General features: G+C 49.5%; 1 protein-coding gene across 1 annotated transcript in view; it reads left to right on the top strand.

Annotated features, from left to right (window-relative positions):
- Positions 1-4,339: 4,339 nt before the first annotated feature.
- The window catches only part of Mpped2 (metallophosphoesterase domain containing 2), a gene marked incomplete at its 5' end in the record, with an annotated part of 154,979 nt that continues 138,709 nt past the window's right edge, over positions 4,340-20,609 (top strand). Inside the window, 1 exon segment of the mRNA XM_013503011.1 lies at positions 4,340-4,579. Coding sequence (XP_013358465.1) covers positions 4,452-4,579 — 128 coding nt within the window.

Raw genomic sequence — 20,609 nt, 5'->3', positions numbered from 1 at the left:
GCGGAGTCAGGAGCCGCCCGCGGCGCGTTCGTAGCACCCCTCGCCCGCACACCCCAGATCCGGCCGGAACGCGGGTCTTGGAAATGTGCGGTTGATTTGTGCTGCAAACCCACGAACACAAACAGGTCAGGGCAGAAAAAACAAAACTTTAAGTAGAAGGAAAGATTTCCAAAGGGGGGGAGCCTCGGGCCCTGCACCCCCTCGCTCGCCGGCCGGGTCCCCGAGTCCCGCCGCCCGCAGGGGCTCCGCTCTGCTCTGGCCGAGATCCGGGTTGACGGCACGCCGGGGACTGGGACAGCGACGCCCCCAGGGTGGCCGGGTTGCAGCCCTCAGCCCGCCGTCCTCCCTCAGTCCGGGGCGGGGAGAGGACAGGCGCCCCGCGGACCCCAGCAGCCAGCCCCGCGCGAGCAGTGCCAGCCGCGGCGGCGCGACGCCGGACCGAGGGAGGAAGGTGAGCTGGCGCTGCAGGAAGGAAGGAAGGGGGAGCTGCGGCCCGGAGCCGGCGGTGCGCAGCCGGGAGGGCAGGGCGAGTGTGCCGTGTGCATGTGTGTGCATGCATGTGTGTGTGCATGCAGTAGCTGAAGCCCCTCCAGCCGCCCACCCCGGATTTAAAACAAACAAACCAATCCAAAGTGGAGAATTCTGCGCTCCCCGCCCCACCCTATATAGACTCCACGCGTTGCCAGGCGCAGGAGCAAACTCCTACTCTCCCTCCCTCTGGAAAGGATGCGCCAGCCGGGTGTCCGCAGTGCTGGGGACAAGTTCAGGTGTAAGTGCGCGTGGGGGGGGGGTGCGGCACTCCGAGCACGAGCACGGAGAGGCACGTGGGTCTTCGTGTCCGCACCCTCCAAAAACTGGAGGAGACGCGGTGGAGGAGGGCGCGTGGGCAAGGCTGGCGCGCCCAGGATGGGTAGCGGCGAGTGGGCACGAAAGTAGGGGCGTGAGCTCGGGCCGCGCTAGGGGTGCGAGGCAGAGGGAGGAGACAGCGAAATTTGGCGGACTTGGAGCAGGCGAGTTCCAAAGTCCCTGCACCGCGCTGTGGACCAGCGATGACCTTGGGGCAAGGGACTGAGCAGCATCCCTGCTCTAACAAGCAGATCGAAGGCGCCTTTCCCGCAGCCTTTGCCAGGCAGGGTTCGGGGCAGGGAGCTCGTGGACTGTGGCTCGGAAACTTTGGGTAAATCGGACTTCTGCTATCTAGGAGGTGGAGACAGCTGTTTAATTCTTCAGTTTTTAGTCTTTGCCTTTCTAGCGGATGTGAAGAGGCTTTCCGAGTGGATCCCTGGGAAAGAACGTTTCTAGTTGTGCAGCCTGAGACCAGAGCGGTGACTGTTGTCTAGGAAATGCAAAATGTGCTCCCAGGATATTTTTTTAAAAGCAAATTAAATGTAACGCCGGTCCGTGTTTGCCGGCGTCCCTCCCGGGTAGGTGTCTTGGCCCTTGGGGTGGGCGCCTTTGTTTCTGTGGGGCAAATGTGCTGAAGTAGGAAGTGAAAAGTTTAAAAAGAAAGCTGCTGTCCCTAGCTGCTGTGGATGGAAAGCGAGCACCACTGCGAAGAGGGCAGCAGGCAGCGGAACCGGACAGTTTCACTGCCTGGAAGTGGGCAGCGAGGCGGTGCTGCTTCTTGAAGGTTTTAGGAAGCATCTTCCGGTTCGCTGGGAGGCTTTTTCCGGTTCTCATATGAAAGGAGATGATTTTGCTGGTCGACCTCTGTCTCTTAAGAGTGGAAAAAATCCCAACCTGGGCATGTGTGTGTGCTTCCTATCCTCCGGATACGCTCATTCTGAGCTATGGGTGGAGGCGAGCCGAGCATTTTAAGAAAGCAGCTTTTCTTGACTTTTCTGCAAAGGTGCTGTGGAAGTTTTGAAGCTCTCTGCCTCAGTCTGACATTTCTTCAAAGGGCTCCGGATTAAAGGAGACAGGCGCGGCAGGTGCACTGTTTCGATAAAACATTTGAAAGGGACGACGCCGAAGATGAATTCAGATGAGGAGCCGCTGCCCAGTTAGGCCTCCGAGTCCCAGGGCCCCGGGCCGCTGATGTGGAGAGGCAGGGTTTGTGTCCCTGGGGCAAAGGGGCAAAGGGGCCAGGAGGCCTGGTGTCCTCCCAGGGACAGAGGGGACTCTTAGGAGTACGGATTCTCCCCCGTCTCCTCTCTCCTCTTGGCTTCCAGCAGGAGCACTTGGGAGGGTACGACAATGACTCCCACAAGTCCCTGAGAGATGTTTCACTACTGCATCGGAACCCTTGATTTGCAGGCCGCTTGGTGCTCAGTGAGTGGGTTTACCCCGGAAGCACCGAAATGCTCGCCAGGGCGGTGGTCTAGACCTGAGCGTGGGTTCCTTTGCTCTGAGGGTTCTGTGCTTCACACAATAGACATTGATGTAAGCAACATAAGAATCGCCAAGTAATTCTTGTAACACGCTGTAATTTATGCAAGCACTACGTTCTTGCAGACTGAAAATGTGTATTTTTCCCCTTCGTGCTTTGATGGCTAACATTCTTTTTAATGACAGTCATTTCTATAACAGGAAGATGTTTCATTTGTATTTACTTTTCAGCGCCACGCAATTATGCAGTTTTGCGCTTCGGTACTGTCTCGGTACTTTGTGTCTCAGAAGAGAATTACAGTACTTAGAACAGGACTGCAATTTGAAGCAGGTGTTGTGTTTTACTGTTATGCAAAATAACAGTAAAATATAATTGTGGAGGAAATTAAGGAAACAGCTGCAAACTTGCTATGAAAACTGCTGCATTATGATTTGTAAGCAGTTCTTGTAGATATTTTACATCGGAGGAGCAGGGAAGGGTTTTAATTTAGTTAATCCTGCTGGCCTGGCTGTCCGTCAACTGGTGCTTGAGGAGTCGTGCCTCCTGGAAGCAGGCGAGGAAAGAGAACCCAGAAGGTCTGCGACCCTAATGCCAGCGTGCCAGGGACCCATCCTTTGGTGGTGCCGGGTACACCAGGAGCGCAGGCTGGGTGGCCTTATGTAGCTTGCTCTGCTAACGGGAGGACGGCAGCGACTGAGGTGGGAGGCAGTGGAGTCCCTTAGTGGAGCCACAGGATATGGAGCACTGCACAGCCCCGGGTTGTAAAATAATAAAATAAATGGCCTATGGCGGGCCATCTGCCTTTTGCTGTACATTTAAGGTGCTTCATGCCAAATTTAAATCTAATCTTATTATTCTAAATATTTTTATTTGAGATAGCAGCGAAGATTTTTGGCGTTTAATGGTGCACAAGGCAGGCATATTCTGAATATTTAAAGGGAGAGTGTGTGGTCCCCAAGAGGGGTGCTTCCGGGTTCTTCTGCACCACACTGCTCCGTGGCACCGGTATCCACGCTTGGGTTTGCTTTTCTTGGGCTCTGCACCTTCATTTCTCCACCCTGTGTGGCAGCCAATATAATGACATTTTAAAAATCAGAATTCATGGGAAGAAAACTAGTGAGAATTAGGCAGCACCAAGAACAAGGTGGCAGATGTCGTGGCCACTGCCCTGCCTCCTCTGCCAGGGCCTGGCGTGGGCTGGTAATGGACTCATCCAGACTGGTGGTCCAGTCCTGGACGCTGTGGGATTTTCCCCAAGTGAAGGCTTCACCATACCATAAAGTACTTGCCCAGAAACAAATGCGTGTGATACCAAGCCTTCCATGTTTGGGGGACTGCTCTGGGAAAAGAGAAGTTATACAGAATGTGTGCATATCACAGTTCTGCACAGGTATGTGATGTAAACACAGAGCTCTCTTTTTTTTGCTTACATTTCTCATGCATGTTATATGCAGCTGTTAAACATGAAGATTTCAAAGGATTATCTGAAACCAACTTTGCAAAAATCAAACGTTCCAATTAGCAGGGAGGGTTTGGAAGAGTCTCTTCTCTGAGCACAAGCCGTTTATAGCCAGACGCCATGGCAACTGTGGGTTTGCCCCTTCCGTAATTCACGTTAAGTGCCATAATTATAATTAAAGAGGAAATCTGAGTTCGAACGGCTGTGAGACGACTTGCGAGCACCCAGCAGTGCCATGGGGAGTGGAACGTCCCCTCCGCAGCGCACACAGGAAGAGTTGGGGACGGCTTTGTCCACGAGCAGCAACACCAGGGCAGCCGTTTCCAGAGCCGAGTTTATGTCTAGGTGTCAAAGACTTTTTATAATTTGTAGTTTTCTCAGTGCGTTTGCATGATTGCATTCACCACGGGGGTCGGCGCATGTACATGACGTCCGAATTGATATTTTGCGCCTCCTGCATCCCTCGGTCCTTGGAATGTCTCTCAGAACTGTCTTTCTCCTTGTTCTCTGTATCTACACGCACACCCACAGCTGTGTGTTCTTCCTTGTAGAAACGCACAGCGGTATTGATGAGTAGATCCTTGGATTCAGAGGGTGGCTGAAGCGAACCATGCCTGCTTCCCTGGTTTGTTCCGGAAAGCTGTGACCCGCTCATGCCGGAAGATGGCACATGGGATTGCTTCCCAAGGCAAGGTTACCATCACGGTGGATGAGTACAGCTCCAACCCCACCCAGGCCTTCACGCACTACAACATCAACCAGAGCCGCTTCCAGCCGCCCCATGTACATATGTAAGTATCGCTGGTGAGCTTAGAATCACAACAGCAGCCGGGCACATAGACGTGAAGTAAGAAAGAAAGCCATGCTCTCCCAGCATTCTGCCAGCGAGAATAAAAAGTCAATGTCATACAAAACAGATGGGTGTGTGTGGCTTCAAGTGCAGCCCAGGAGGGATCTGGTACACCTGCATAACTGTTCAGACTTCCGGCATGCTCTCCACCGCCGTCGGACGGTGTTGTGGGATTTTTCGGTAGCTCTCTTGCGTTGGAGATGGCCACAGGGAGGGTGAGGTGTTTTCATCATGCCGCAGAGTGAATTTTGGCGGGCATCTCTTGACCCCGCTGTTCCACTTACTTTACCCTGTCCTGAGGAGATGTGTCTCTCCAGTTTCTGTAGTATTTTCCCACACTCTCTGCCCTACCCCTTTACTTTGGCCAGGAAGCCGGCCTAATTGGACTAATTGTTCAGCTACAGCTAAATCTGTTGCCTGCCCTGTTGCTAGTGAAACATGTGGTGCATGCTGGGGGCCTCAGCAGTGTAGGGAAGGAAGGGTACAGTGCAGCGGAGCCATCGGTCCCGCGAACTGCACCTTTCTGTCACACCCTGGCGTGGTGTCCAGTCCTGTCAGGTCTGAACTGCGGAGGAGGAGTCCAGGATGGGAGTGACGCAGAGGCCAGGGTTTGGTAGACGGGGCAGGCCAGCTCCTTTCTGGTTACAGGATGTGTGGCTTTGGCAGAAAGGGGGCAAAGGTCCCCAGCTCCCTTGTTTATTCAAGGCCTGGTGCTCATTCTCCTTGAGACCCTTGTGATGGGCAACGGGAGTCTTTCAGAGCAGGACTGACCCTCCCTGAAAAGTATTGTATCGTCAGGACAGAAAGGCGGTTTAGACTCTGTTGAGTGTTTTTACCTCTCCTGGCAGAATGGAGCTCGGGGCGTGTCCAAGTCACAAGCTCCTTTTTAAGTAATTGTTTATGTGGGCATTTAAAAATATAGGAGGACTGTCCCTCCCAAACACACACGCACACACGCATGCAGTCCCCTTTGAAATTCAGAAACACCAGCCCAAGAGAAAGGCGTTCTCCTTGACTGCCTGGGTACTGGTGTAGATGCTGAGATGCCGCTTTGCAGGTGTGTTCTAGAGAGCCAGTCGGTCACTCGCAGTGAGAAACTAAAGCAGCATGCTTGACAAGAAGAAGAGAAGGGAGAAAGGGAGGGGAGCGGGAAGAGGAAGGGCGGGAAGGAGTGCGGGAAGGAAGAAGGAAGGAAGGAAGGATGAAGGAAGGAAGGAAGGGGAGTGGAAAGAATGCGAAGAGGGAAGAAAGACACCCTTGCAAATGGTTAGTACTAACCTGTTTCAAAGAGTTCTCATACCAGAATGGAATACTCTCAGGACTATGAAAGTTGGCTAATGTGACTGTGAGGCAAAGTTTTTTAAGGTGAATAAGATGTTCTTTGCTAAAATGGCTTCTGTGAACAATAAATGTGTGTTCATTTCAAATCTTTTTATTCTACTTCCATATATTGTTTTTCTTCAAATACGTGACAAAACTTGTACATGCTGTACTGTAGGGTCCTTTTGCTCCTGTTTGCAGCTGTGATGTTTTGTGTTTAGGGAGTGCAAGGAACTTTGTGGATCCTGTGTCCAACCAGGCCAAAGAGATGGTGTTTTGCCCTGATTCCTTGGAAAGTGAGTGCTGGGGGAGCGCGGCTGAGCCCTCAGGTCTGCACACATCTGCCTGGTTGTGCTCGGCTGTGAGGTCCTGCTCCTGAGCCAGGGTGGGCAAGACGTTTTAGAAATCATGCAACCTTAGAACTCATCTGCTTCCATCTGACCATGGAAAATCCAAAGGATGAAATTTTACCTTTTTGAAGAGAGAGGGCTTGAAAATTCTGATTAGCAATGGCAACCTAGACAGCTGTGTAGCCGTTTCATCGGACTCCAGCGCTGGAACGGAGGGCTTTCCCACAGCGGGCTTCGGGAGCCTTCCACTTTCATCCCCAGCGCCGTGTCCACTCATGGGTCAGCCCCGCAGCTTGAGGGCGCTTTGGCCCTCGTCTCGGCCATAGTGTTTGCTGTTGTGCACAGCTGTGTGCATTTCCCTGCTTATCACAGGCTTCACAGCAAACTCAGGTTCCTGTGCTTCTGGAACGCCGGGGTCCCTCTCCTCCTCTGTCCAGAATGGCGATGCCCACACAGTTCCACCACCCTCCGCCATTGCTTTTTCCTGTCTGTCTGTCCTCTTCCATCTTGCCTGTTGATCTGTGTCTGATCCTCTCCTCTGCATCATTTAATTCCTGCAGCAAGGCTTGTACTTCCAAGCAGGCTGTGGTGCTCAGGAATACTGTGCGATCAATTCATCAATCATTGATCCATCGGGCATGGATCTGGGAAGCTCTGGCGGATGCTTGGAGGTTTTCTTTGGTCTTGACATCACGAGCGTCTGAAGGTGCATTTGTTAGGGAGCTCACCCACCTTTCCTTGGCCTTGGCTTTCCTTGCCAGAAGTGGCTGTCACTTCGTAGGCCTTGTGACCTGGCACTGTGGCCAGGCAGTCGGAGGTGCTCAGGTATTTGGCTTGAATGCGGCAATGTTATGTTCCTGTTTATTAATTCAGAGTCATTACCCTTCGTCTCAAAAGCAACTTCAATCACCTGGAAAATCTCTGTGAAATATTTAGTCTAAAATTCCTTCAGTTTTTCTATACCTTTCAAGATATCATGGAAGAGCCTTACTCTTCTCCCTAAAGATATTTTGCCTTTTCTACTTGAATGGTTGCTTGTTTATTTCGCGTGGGACTCTTAAAACATTTTCTTTCCTTTCCCACATCTACCGGAGGTCTGTGCTGCCCTGTGGGATCACTGAATTCAGCTTCAAACCCTCATACGGGTCCCACATTTTCTTTGCTACAACCTAGTGGCAATGGGAGAGGCTTCCTCGTCCAAATTAGGGAAAGGTCCCTTCCCATTTAATTCATTTGGTCCTCACTCGGCTCTGCAACTCACTTTGGGCAGTTTGCTTCCCATCCCTGGGCCTCAGTTTACCCGTACAGAGCCAAGGGACAGTTAGAGATCGTTTTAGCTTGACTTCTAAGCTGGCAGTTAAGACAGAGTCCTGTGCAAGGGATTGCTGCGGTGGGGGGCGGGCAAGACCAAAAAGATTCTGCCTCCCTCTGTATGAAGCTTATTGCCGATTTTGGGCTAACATTTCATCTCGTTTTAAGAGGCTTCACTTAGTTTTTGTCTTTAGGTCCTGATAAGATTAATACCAGGCCTAAAAAATGCCACTGCCTTGAACCTACTTGTGGCACAGGGAAATTTGTTTTGTTTTTCGTTTTTCTTAGACAGCAATCCTAGATGACTTTGGAAAACAAAATTAAAGCACAGCTGGAGTTGAGAGGTTACAGTTTAACCTGGAATTTGCGTCCTCTTTCTCCGCAGACTCCGGTCGCAGTAATAGGTGTGATGATTGGAACTTGGTGATTAGCGAGGCTCCGCTGTCCCGCCACCCCCAGGTCTTTCCCAAGCGGGATGTTGAAAAATTATTCAGCATTTAAACGATGGTGTGAGGAGGTGCGGTGAGGGCCAGTGCGGGTCTGAAAGTGCCATAAGATTTTGTGCTTTTTTAATGATCTAAAGCCTAATAAAATATTACAGAAGCCCGCTAATAGGGCACCCCGCTCTCCCTGTTTTAGCCGTGAAAATCCCGTGCTCTGCCGGGAGCAGCCCCACGATCAACTTGTTAATTCCTCACCCTCTTCTTTAAAGACTGGCTGGAGGAAGTTTAAATCAAATTTTATTTTCAGTTTCGCATCTGTGCCTTCGGCGACAGACACCCTGGAGTCCTGCGGGGCGAGCGCACGCTCCGTTTCAGGACACAGTGTCACGTGCTGGTGACCCTCCCCAGTAGCACCCGCAGGCTTGTCTTCACTGCTCTGCGCCCTTTCCCCGCCTGCAAAGCTGGGTCCGAGACCCTGATGCCTTTGCCGGAGGCTGGGCTGTGGCGAAGGTCGAAGGGGTTGGGTGGCACTGCTTGTGAAGTTCTCAGCAGAGCGCCTGGTCCACACTCAGAGGTTAGTGGTTTCCCTTAGTGGTTGTTTTCATGATGATGAGTTTTCTTAAAGTTCTAAACTGTCTCCATGGTTTGGAAAATCAGTGGACTGTGCGTCACTGGTAAGTGCAGTCCTGTTTACCAGCCCAGGGCTACGTAGACTTCTCGGATAGGCCTGTGGGTTGGTAGCGTTGGCAGATGTCCTGATCTGGTGCCTTTTGTGACCATAAACAGCATGGGAAGGTCTCACCTGCCACCGGTCCCTCTGTGGCAGTAGGCGTGCCAGGGGAAGGACTTCAGTGCCCTTACTCCCCTCGGGCGGGCGCTGACCCCATGACCCCATGGGGTTAAGAGAAGCATCCAGGGTTGATGTAATAACTAGGGTTGGCTGCAGAGGGCACAGCTCGGGCTGGAGAAGGCGGATGTAGTAACAGAGATCCAGTGATAAATGCTGGTCGTGCCAGTTTCTGGCTCCTTTGGGTGCTGACCTCAGTCTTCTCATCTGTGAAGTGAGTTTATCGATGTTTAAGATGTTGTAAACCTTAAAGGAGGTGTGTGTATGACATGTCATCCTGACCGTGGATGTTCCTACATGGATGCCGTGAGAATAGCGCGGGTTTTCCGCTGGGGAGGGAAGTGTTAACACCCTCCTGTCCAAACTGCTTGTCTGTGTAAAGCCCTACAAGTCCAACTGGTGCCTTGTGCGTTGTGTTGTCCATCTCTGCTGCTTGGACAGTGTTAACTAAAAGTGGTCATTTTGGGTCTGTAGTGGTCATTACCTACCGAACTTCTGTGGGGTTTGTGTGTGTTTGTCTGATCTTGGATTTTGTTCTCACTCAGTTAAAAAATGTGGTAGAAAGTAGCTGTTTCTTTCAAGTCTGTGTTAGGGATCCTTAGTTGAAAAAATAGCAGAAGAGTCCACAGAAATAGTATACAATAATACAGAGCATATAGTACAGCACATTACAGAGAGTATTATGGAAACATATATATTAGATTTGAGACCAGAATTGTACAAAGAAGTTTGTGAGCTGAGGTGTGTGTGTATATATATATATATTCCATTACTGATAATTATTTAGGGAGTAAACTTGGGAATCAGTTTTGGGGAAGCAATGTTGGGTAATGACCTTTCACTTTTTATTTTATAAGCTGCTATATAATTGGAATTATTTGTAACAGCCAGATGATACTTTGTGATGGAAACTTTTTAAAAAGAAAGACAGGAATGCAATTTGTCTAGCTCTAGCTCGCTCTGATGAAAGTCTTGGGTTTTCTCTGGACCCCACTTCTGGAGTGGCACCTTCTGCTGTTTTATGATGTAATCAAGGAACAGGCCAAAGGCTCTTTGTTGGTTCCGTATAGTTCAGCATACTCATGTTGAGAGCGGTGTCCAGGATTCTGTGTATTATTCATCCTGTACCTAAAGTATCATCAGGATATTTTAAAATAAGTGTCTTCAGGATCCATGTTTAGAAGCCAGCGGAGTAGGCAGTATCAGTAGGCGAGGAGCTGCAGTGGTAGGCCCACTGACAGTGTTCACCAAACCCAAATGCTAGCCCTCCCCCGGTCACTAGTTCCTATGTAATCTTCAGCAAGTTTGGCCTCTGAATTTTCAGTTCCTCCCCAGAGATCGGAGCTGATGGCCCACAGCACCATCCCTTCTTCTTCTGGTGGTCCAGAATTTCTCCTGTTCTTAGCTCTTCTTCTGTCTGTTTAAAATGAAGCGCACAAGTCCCACATCATCAGCAGTCTCCCAGAGGGAGAGAATGAGTCAGTGAGATGTCATGTGGATGTGGAGGGGAGAAAGGACCTCTGGTTCCCACCCAGGAAGAATAATCTCGGTGAACGAATGACAGTTTGGGCTCCGGAAGACACCACTTTCCCAACAAGGTAGAAATGTGTCCTTTGCTACAGAGCTGGGCTGCATTAGCTGTTTGGAAAAAAAATTCTAAACACACACTTTTCTCTTGGTAAACCACTTTCTCATTCTCATTACAGATTTATCACTGGTCTGCACATTAGCAAGGCCATAATTTTTTTTAATGTTTTCAATCTGAAATTTGTCTTGGAGATACTGAATGGCCCTTTTAGTTTGCACTCATGTATAAACACAGGGTATTTTTCTATTCCTCTCTCATTTCTTTTTAAAAATAAATTCTTTTTCCTAGGCACCCCCTGAGGGTACCATCTCGTGGTCCGTGACAGTTGGGCTTCCTTTCAGAGCTTTTTTCCTATTCTGTAGATTTCTTTGTTTGCATCCGAGCATTAAAAAGGCAATCTAAAATTAGGTGTTTTGTCCATATGGATTTATTCTTAGAAGCCTAGCTGTGTGTTGTATAACTGGGTAGTGTATTTTGTCTTGTTTTTGTTTTGTTTTGTTTTTTCGCTACTTGACTCTCAGGGAGTGTAAAGAATTTTGACAAATAAAGCAAACCCTGCCTACTAGGTTCTGTCTGGATTCTGTATTCTGAAGTGGTTACTTACTTTTATGGGATAAAGGCGATCAGAGAGCGGGTGTGGCTGCAGCAGTCAGTGGGTGCACCTTCTGACTCTGGTAGCTGTCACTTGGGTCCCTGCCTCGTGGGCCTAATCTTCCTGGTGTTTTACACAGTTTTACTTTAACCTTTTTTCTTGGAGATGTCTTCATAAAATGGCAAGAAAAACTGAAAAAGAAATGCTGCAGTAGCTAGAGTGCATGTGAGATAGATTCAATTTTAATTCAGAGATTTTACAGCTTATGAAGATGAGATTTTAAGATATAAAAACAAAGCTAGTACCGCTCAACTTACCCTTCTCCTGTAACACCCTCTAGACAGCGCTGACTGTTTTCAGAAACGAGACGCTCTGCTCAGCTTGGAAGCCCAGTCCTCGGTGTGTTTTTCTTCCTTCTTGGTATTTCCTTAGCTCTCTTCTTCCTGTGTCTTTTCCCTTTTAGATTTATATCGTCTTGGAAACTAGATGTTCAGTAGTGATCCTGGCATGGCTGGGCTGTTATTTCAGTAGCAGTATGGACCAGACTGCTGTGCTTTTATAGGCTACCATGTTAGTCTTTTTCTTTTTTTGTAATATAGAAAGTACACTTGGAGGTTCTGCCTGTGTGGAAATCCTAACTGCCCAGAGGAAGCTGTTGGATTATTGGCCCTTGTGGTATTCGGCTCTGCATAATTTTGCTTCTCTTGCTTTGAGGATGATTTTTCTTTACCTTCTGTCCTTGTAAAAGGGTAGAATATATGCATGTAAGAAAATGCATTTTTGCAAGTTTTTCACTTTTTTCTTCTACACCACAAATGAAAAATACAAGGTCCTCCGGTTGGTTTACATATTTGGTGCAGTTCTGTTCTATGCATTAAAGCTGTTGAAACTTAAAAACAAAATGGAGGGTGAACATCACCATTTGGGAAAGCAGACAAATGCGTTTTTAGGACTTGATGGTGTTGGGTTTTGAAATTCTGAGAGAACATATTTGGGTTGTTACCAGGCTTCCTGGGGTGGTTTTGCGATCCTTTAAAGATTGCAGGACTCTACCCTCAGCACGGCTCTACTCAGACCCACCTGTTTCTCGTAGAGCTACAGCTTCCAAGGCTTCCAGCCCAAAGATGGCGCAGTCTTGGATTAGACAGTGTCCTTCTATCTTGCTGTGGGCTATTTTGGCCTCTACATTGACTGACTAAAGCAAGAAGCTTACTTCTACTTGGTTTTAGGTATTTGTGCCACAAGCCAACATTCACACCTTTTACATATTTTACACTGAGTTGAAAATGTTCTTTGCGTGAAGACTTAGAGCTGAAATAAGAAAAAAATAACATCTCTCCCCAGCAGCACAATCCCAGCCCTAACTTCCTAGAAGAGTTAGGCTTTTGCTCCGATGTACATATTTAGCCAGTTCTACTTAAGTCATGAGTTTTGCAAATTTTTAAATTTTATTTATTTTGCTTTGCTTTAATACTGCTGCAGGGATAACCACACAGGTCTACCAAACTGTGACAGTTCCTTCTAAATCACAAAAATCATATCTGTTGCTTTTAAACCCTTATATTTAATAAATGATATTTTTTTAAAAATTATGTAACTTTTATGTGCTGGGCAGGGCTGTGATCTGGGTATTTGTGTCCCCTCGGTGTTCATCTGAGGGGCTCCTAACCGCTCTGGTGATGGTATTGAGAGGTGTGACCCTTAGGGAGTGAGTCATCTATGAGGGTGAAATGCTTGGAAATGGGATCAGTGCCCTTAAAAGGGGCCAAGGGAGACCCCTTGCCCTGCCCCCGCACTGTGTGCGGTTCCAGGGACTGCAGAATGAGTCAGTTTCTGGTGTTTGTATGTGACCCGGTTCACAGTAGTCGCAGAAGGGGCCGAGGCAGGCAATGAATGTAGTGAGGAGAATTTTCATTTTGCATGGAGGAAAAACATGGAGAAGCTGGAGAGAAGACAGTGGGCCCCTCTGTGGGGTCAAACATCTCTCTGGGCTTTTCTGATGCTCCTGGGCTTGGCTCTGACGCTAGGACAGGGTCAGCATCCATCAACAGGGACAGGAGACAGACCTGTATCTGAGACTTTTGGGGACACAAAGTGACCCCACGTACCAAGGAGTCCAGCATTTGGAAGGGCAGGGAGAGCAGTTTTTGATACAGGAACTTTGATCTCCAAGGCAAAACTTTTTTTTTTGCATAGGCTTTTTTAGGCAATTCAACTCTTCAGGTTTAGATTTCACTATTTTTTAAAAAAATGCCTTTGACAAATAGTGGACTATGAACTGGCCTTGGAGAAATAGAAGAATATTTGAAGCTGGAATTTCCCACATTGGCCATCTGTTAGCGCAGGAGACTCGCCATATGTCTGGGCCGATTCTGACTTGCGTGGGTTAACTGGTTTCCACTTTGCCCCTAACCCCACACTGTGGGCACAGCTGGTGGCTCTGAAACCTATTTGGGCTCAACAAACTTAGAAGGAGACAGGGAGGGGTGACTGTGGGGAGAACAGACAGGAGGCATGCACTCTTGGAGGATATTAGTTCCTAAATCTCCTGTGCCCGGTTCAAACAATCTGACGATGTCTTTCCAGCGTGGAATGGACGCGCTCAGGTAGTCCGCAGTGTGAGGCCTGTTCTAGCCTCTTCCCTCGCAGTGCTCTGGAGCTCAGGAGGGAGACAGCCAGGGAGAGGTTGCTGTCCCTACAAGGCGCCTCCCTGCCCTCCTGGGTCCCCTTCTACCCGTCTCCACCCAGCACCATGTCAATGGCACTCGGCACGCTCCTCTATTTATCTTGGAATTTGATCCCATCATCTTGGCAACCGAACAGGGACCCTTAGTGCTCGGATGGGTTGTCATTTGTTGTTAATTATCTGTTACCATAAATTCTGCCCTTTGAGGGAAAAAAGGGGGAATGTTTTGAAATATTTCCTGCAACGTCTAAGTGCAGCTTCATTTTCTGTGGAAAAAGAGGAAGAAAAAAACCGGACCTTTCAGGAACTCAGGGCAGCGGAGGGGCCTTGCTTTTTCAGACAAGCTCCCTGCGACCCTGCACTTCCGCCAGGCCAGGCACGGAGAGGGCCTATGCAAATGCAGCCCTGGCCCATGTTGGTGACGGGCAACCCCGATGGAGAAAAAAGAATGTAACTTCGCATGCGGGGCTTTGCTCTCACGGCAAGCTCTCCCTGCGGCAGCGTTCGCGTGCGCTGCAGTCTGGCGTCAGCCGCTCTTCCTCCCAAGGTTGTTAAGACGAGCAGGCCCTCAGCTCACCTGCTTTTATGAGGTGTTTATTTTGTCAAGTGTGGAATGAAAATGAGGTTTTGGGCCATTAGTGCATTTTAGCCTGGCTCTCCCTCTCCGCGGGGAAGGAGCGTCACGTTATAAACACGCAGGCTGTTTGCGGAGGTGCTGGACCCCAGGCGGCAGAGTAAAGTGCAAAACAAAAGACAGCGAGGGAGAGGGAGAGGGGAGTGGCGCAGGGACGGTTGCTAGCAGAAATCTGGGCACAATTAAAAATACAACAGAACGACGTCATTGGAGAAGTTAGAAAAAAACCTCCCTCCAGGACTGAGTCCGTCCCGGCCCCACCCGTGCCTGTGCCCCTTTGCGGTCTCCCTGGCAGGCCTCATCTGCTGTCCTAGCGGGGACCGTCGTGCTCCCACGGAGCCAGCCTATGTGGTGCCTGGCAGGAAGCGGGTCGCTCCGTGTAGACACTGGGTTGAGGCTCGTATTTGTCCTGGTGGCTCCTGTGCCAGCAGTTTCAGTGGCAGCTTGTGTCTGACTTCCTGCCGTTCTGGGTGTCCGTCTGTTCTGTTCTTGTCCAGGAGGGTTTAGGGTTAGGATGGTCCCTGAGGAATTCTGCTTGGGAGGGAGGGATCCAGTCCCCGTTGACCTGGGATGGCCCAGAGCACAGGCTTCACACACACGAGTCTCAGCTCCCTGAGGGCCGCCTGGGTCAGGCTCGCTGCCTTTTCCCGGACCAGGGGAATTGGGGTGGGGTCACAAGGAATCCAGATGCTCGTGTCGTCCCTGCTTTTGTGAGCCTTTCCTTCCTTCTGTCGTGGGGTTTCCCAGGCGGGTGGGGTCGGCGTGTATGTCCTCCTTTAGATCACAGGTGACATCATATTTGGGGATTAAAAGGGAGCACCGAGTGTATTAAGTGAGTGACTGCGTACCTGTTTGATGTGAGAATAAGAGATTAGAGGCCAGGGAGTAGAAACGGGGGAAAAGCACTTTCCTGGTGCTCGGGGGAGGCTGGGGAAAGGACTGAACACTTCGGATGTTTTAGAAGCCATTAAAAGTCTACGGTGCTCGGGTTCCCTGGCTGCAGTCTGAAATGTGAGACTCACGCCCTGAGCCACGCCACTGAGTTGGGTTCAGGAACCAGGCTCTCCCGTAAGGCTGGCTCCCGCTGAGGCTCGCTGGGATCACAGAATTATTTCCTTTGAGAAGAGCAAGGCGACAGTGAGGTTTTTATGGCCAGGGTAGACCGTGTACAGGGCCAGCCAGACATTTGGCCGTGGCCGGTGCCAGCTTTGGTGATCCGTCCGCCGGCGTTTCCCATGTCTTCAAGCCGTCTGGTTAAGTGCTAATGTCGAAGGGAGGAAGCATTCTAAGACCAGCTTTTGAGGTGAGCTGCCTGAGTTGTCTTCTTAAAAAAAAATTTTTATTTTGAGACAGGGTCTTGCTTTGTTGGCTTCCAACTTGTGGTTATCCTCCTGCCTCAGCTTCCAGAGTGCTGGGATTTGAAAGCATGTGCTGCTGCACCCAGCTGTGTCGCCATTTTGTTTAGGCGGGGTCATTGAGAGCTGGGGGGGCAGCTGCAGGCTGAGCCAGGGCCTTGACTTGACACTGAGGCTCAGCAGCACCGTGACCCTTCCTCTCTGGGTGCTGTTTTTCCTCTGACGGTTAGGCTCCCCTCACCCATCTCTCTGGATTAGGTGTCTCCTGTGAGGAGCTCACATATCTCCACGGCGCAGTTCGCATCAGTTGCCCTGATCATAAATGAGTTTTCCAGCTGTGAACTGTCTGCCTTTCCTAAACCATCAGCACAATGCACACAATTTTTCTCTATTTTTTGCTGTCTGTGTCCACAGCATGTAGCACAGTGTGGGCATACGCTAGACACTCTACAAACACCTGTTGACGGACTGAGTGGAAACGAAGCCGGGTACAGTGGCACAGGCCTGTATCCGAACCCAGGCAGGAGACTCCCACGTTCAAGCTCAGCCAGGGCAATTTAGTGACAGAGTGAAACCCTGACTCAAAATAAAACATGAAAAATGAGCTGGGGCTATAGCTCAGAAATACCGAGTTTAATCCCCAGTAGAATGAAAAAAAAAAAATTAAGCTTGCAAGAATTCCAAAGATCAGTATGTGCTTCCAAAGAAGTTTATGCTGCTTTGTTGAAATCCTCCATTCATTTTGAGAGCATGCTTTTAATCTTGACCTTGTTCTTGGATTTAAAAAGGGTAACTTATAGAAGTCTCCCGTGTTTTTTTCAGGACTGAGCTGGATGGAGCTTAGAGTGAGTATTTCTGACACTCCCATGCTAATTCCGTAATCTGTTTGCCTTCTGCTGACTTTGCTTCGATTGTAGTAAACTCACCTCTAACACGGGAGAAGTATCTACGTTTCACTTGGCTCTTGACCCTACAGATTCGGCTTTCCTATGTTGTTCTTTAACTTGAAATCGGAAGCATTAGAAACTTATTGTCTTACCTGCTTGTAAAATGCTCATTTATTGATCCCATTGGGAATCAACAATTATCAGCTAGAAGGAGGAAAATTCACTCGGCTCCTCTGTAGCCAGCTCAGCCCAGAGTCTGCCTGGGAGCGTGGCACTTCCTGGGGGTGGCGGGGGACATGGAAACGGGTCATGGTGCATTTTGCAGAAATCGAACCATTTTTTCTGCCCTCTTCTGTTTAACAACTTCACTATATGGAAACAGTAAACACTGAAAGCTCTTACAGAGTCACTGTTTTGACAGAAATTTGTGATTTAGGCTAAATACAAATGAAATGATCATAACAACATTGGTATTAAGAGCAATTGAAAATTGTTTAAAAGTTGACTTGAGTGAAATTCAGACTGAGAACGGGATGGAGCTCTAATTATGGGAAATGAAACTATAAACTCCTGAAAAACTAGATGATCAGAAAAGCCCTGCTGTAAAGTGCCCAGCTTAAGAAGAATTGCTCTTGGGCAGAGCTTCAAGGCAGGAAGATGGTAAGAAAGTGAAATTCGCCTCGTGCGCCCTTTGGCAACAGGAAGTTTTTCATTTCGTGGCTGACTCCAGGTCTCGCCCTCCCTCTCCCGTGGCTGCGCTGCGAAAGCTTTGTGTAATTAGTATTTCTGGGGATGCCCTTTGGCTGAGACCTAATTGAGTCCGTGGACCTGGTGCAGGTCTAGAGTCGGTGAGGTGTTTGCCCGAAGGTGGAGGCCTTCCAGGGACCTGCCTCTTCGATCAGCACCTGCGGTGACCGGCAGTGACATTGTTTAGGTAAAGTAGGGTTTTAGTAATTGAGGAATCTGTGCGCCTTAGTCTATGGAAATCTGTCTTCAAAATAGGGAAGACACCAAAATCCACATGCACAATTTAAATGAGCCTGTATTCCGCATTATAAATATGCACCGGATGCCAAGTGGAAAACCGGAACCCTCTCTCAGGATGCTGTTAGGGCCAAGCGGAATCTCATTAGGGACGGCTTCAAAGATCAGTTCCTCGTGTCCATAAAAACAAGTGTAAATTATCTGGTGCGCGCCTGCTGTTAGCAGTCCCGGTGTTGCATTATGCATGATTCGAGACTGCCCGGGGGGTGCGCGGAGGGAGGGGGCAGGGGGAGACCTGCAATGTACGTGGGGTTTCTCCATCTTTTCTTTTCTTTATTTATTTTTGGTGCTGAGTCCTACAATTTGGAAATTTATGGGCATGTTTCACTTAATGGAGGGTGCCATATATAACTAGTTCCTACGTTTTTGATGAATTGGAGTCAGCTCAGAGAGGCGTGATAAGGTCTGAATTGTTTATATGAACCACCGGTCCACTCAGATTTATGTGTCCTGTTTGCTGCCGTTTGGAGTCCAATCGAGGCACTATGAAGGAGTTCTCTGCGCAAGACATCGAGGACATTTGCTTCTACCGTTCTCTCCCTCTCTGGTTTCCTGATTAGATTTTTAAATGTGAGTGTGGATGCTCAGTCATTAAGAAAATGTAGCTGAGTTGAATACACAAGATTTTCATAAATAGTTTTGGAATGCATGTCGAGGGGAGAAATACCTTCTCCCACGTTCTGGCTGGACTGGGTGGAGAAGCAACGGTGTGGCCTTGGGAACGCCAGCAGGGTGTCAGTCTGCCTCGTGGTACCTGTGACCCTGGGGAGTCTGCACCTGTCTGGGGAAAACGATTACATCTCTCCAAGGTTGCTGTGAAGTTAAATGAACCGATTTCTGTGTCGTACCTGCAGTATTTCCTGGGGTGTGATGAACACCTGGAAATGTGTGTTCCTATCAGTGTTGTCCTTGTTACTGTTAGAAGGTGGAACGTCCTGCAGCAGAGCTGGGGATGCTTGAGTGTGGAATCGCCAGAGCTTGAGTTTCCAAGCTTGAGCCCATGTGTTGGCTGAGGGTGGATAGATGCAGAGTGATTAATTTGGGGCCAGTTAGGGGAAACAACTAAATATGCGAAGTACTCAGAAAATCATGTGTCTCTCTGGCCCAAGTGACCCAGAGAGGAAACCATGAGATCTTAGGAAACTGTACAGAATGCCAAGAGAAAGGCCACTTTCCTCTTGCCCGAGCAGAGGACAGTAAATACCCCGCCCGATCCCTTGCCCAGAGCCCTTGGGCTGGAGACCAGAAGAACAGGCCGTCTGGCTGTCACTGACTCACCGCTGCCCTGACCATGGTTTGTCAGCAGTTCTCCTCCTGCCTGGTCTGCCCTCTCTCGGAGCCCCGCTCTCACACTGGCACCTCTCCTGGTTCACATTTGGGGACTGAGGCTACCTTGAAATTCTGCAGCCTTCTGACGCCTTCCCTTGGAAATAAGAAGCACGCTCTGAAATATTCCAGCCAGGGAAAGGGTTGCTTGGCTTGACGTGGGGCGCGGAATCCATCTGCAGAGAGACAGTGAATAAGCCGGCAGAGTGGGGTGTGTAGGGAAGCTGGGTGTCACTGCATGTGCTAGAGCTGAGTGTGATGGCACACAGCTGTGACCCATCCCAGCTGCTCAGGAGGGTGCGGCAGGAGGTTGGCAAGTTCAAGGCCAGGCTGGGCAACTTCGTGAGCCACTGTCTCAAAAAATACACGGCAGTACAGTACGGTACAGTACTATGCAGTAGAGTACAATATAATATAATACAGTACAATACAGTACAATGCAATACAGGATTGGCTAGTACAGTACAGTGTAATACAGTATTATACAAAATAAATAAGGCTGAGGAAGTAGCTCAGTGGAGACCACCCACATTCCATCAGTAATGGGCAGAAAAAGGACGAGAACACAGCTATAGGCCATGGCTCAGTAAGTGCTGGGCTGTGGGGGAGAAGCCGGGATCCTGGCCACACCGCTTACCCTTCTGTTCCGAATGCACGGCGCAGTCCTGACCCCTACACTAATCTCTTTGACGAATACGAGCGAGTGAATGTTGCCCTGTGTGTTTGGCGGGGAGAACAACGTGGGGTCGTAACCTAGCCAGCCCTTGTCTGCTAAGGAGATAGTCAGGCCCCTCAGAATTCCATCCCGTTTGATAAGGTAACCACGTGTGCGTTTTTTAATACTGGACCGTCAAGGTGTTTTATTACCTGTGTGCTGTGCTCGCTGTGAGGGAGACACAGTAGACTTCCACACAGCACCACCCCCCTGGAGCACAGGGCGTCCCTGTGGGACCTGTCATGGGTTGCAGGTCCCTAGGGATCTTACCCTTTGGGGTGAGACAGTGCTGACTAGGCGAGGGAGGGAGCGTGTCTTGGGGATCGCATCTCAGACAAGCTTTCTAGGGGCTCTGACTTCGCTCCACCCAGTTGCTGTTCAACATTCTTTGCCAGTATCTGCTTGTGGACCAAGGTGGTTCAAGAGGCCATGGTTCTGATTCTTCGTCCTTACCTACAAGAAGTCAGGGCTGTGTGAGAGGTGCCTTGTGGCAGAAGGTCCAGCAGCTGCCTTCTGCTCTGAGGCTCCTGCTTGCTCTCACTGCAGAATATTTCCTCCTGTTCCTGCTGTTCTCTGTGCCCTGGTTCTGCCCAAGTCTGGCAGTGTGTCCTGGCCCAATGGCTCCAGAAACACTGCCGTTCCCTCCTCAGAGACTGCACACTTGAGCTTCTGCCTGGCTGTTGGAGTGGAGGGTGCCGCCTGTGCCTCCGTGGATAACGGCTCCGTTCCGAGCTAGTTGGACGGGTTCTGGCCCCCTGTTTGTGCTGCAAAGAAATAAGCAAACCCATGTGCTTCTGGGCCTTTTCTGCTTGGAGATGGAAAAGTGGAAGGTTGGATGCATCCACCTGAAGCATTTTTTAAGTTCAGTTTGAA

The sequence above is a fragment of the Chinchilla lanigera genome, unplaced genomic scaffold (assembly GCF_000276665.1).
Source record: "Chinchilla lanigera isolate Chin_1 unplaced genomic scaffold, ChiLan1.0 scaffold00075, whole genome shotgun sequence".
Lineage (NCBI taxonomy): Eukaryota > Metazoa > Chordata > Mammalia > Rodentia > Chinchillidae > Chinchilla > Chinchilla lanigera.
This window is presented reverse-complemented; position numbering and strand designations above follow the sequence as displayed.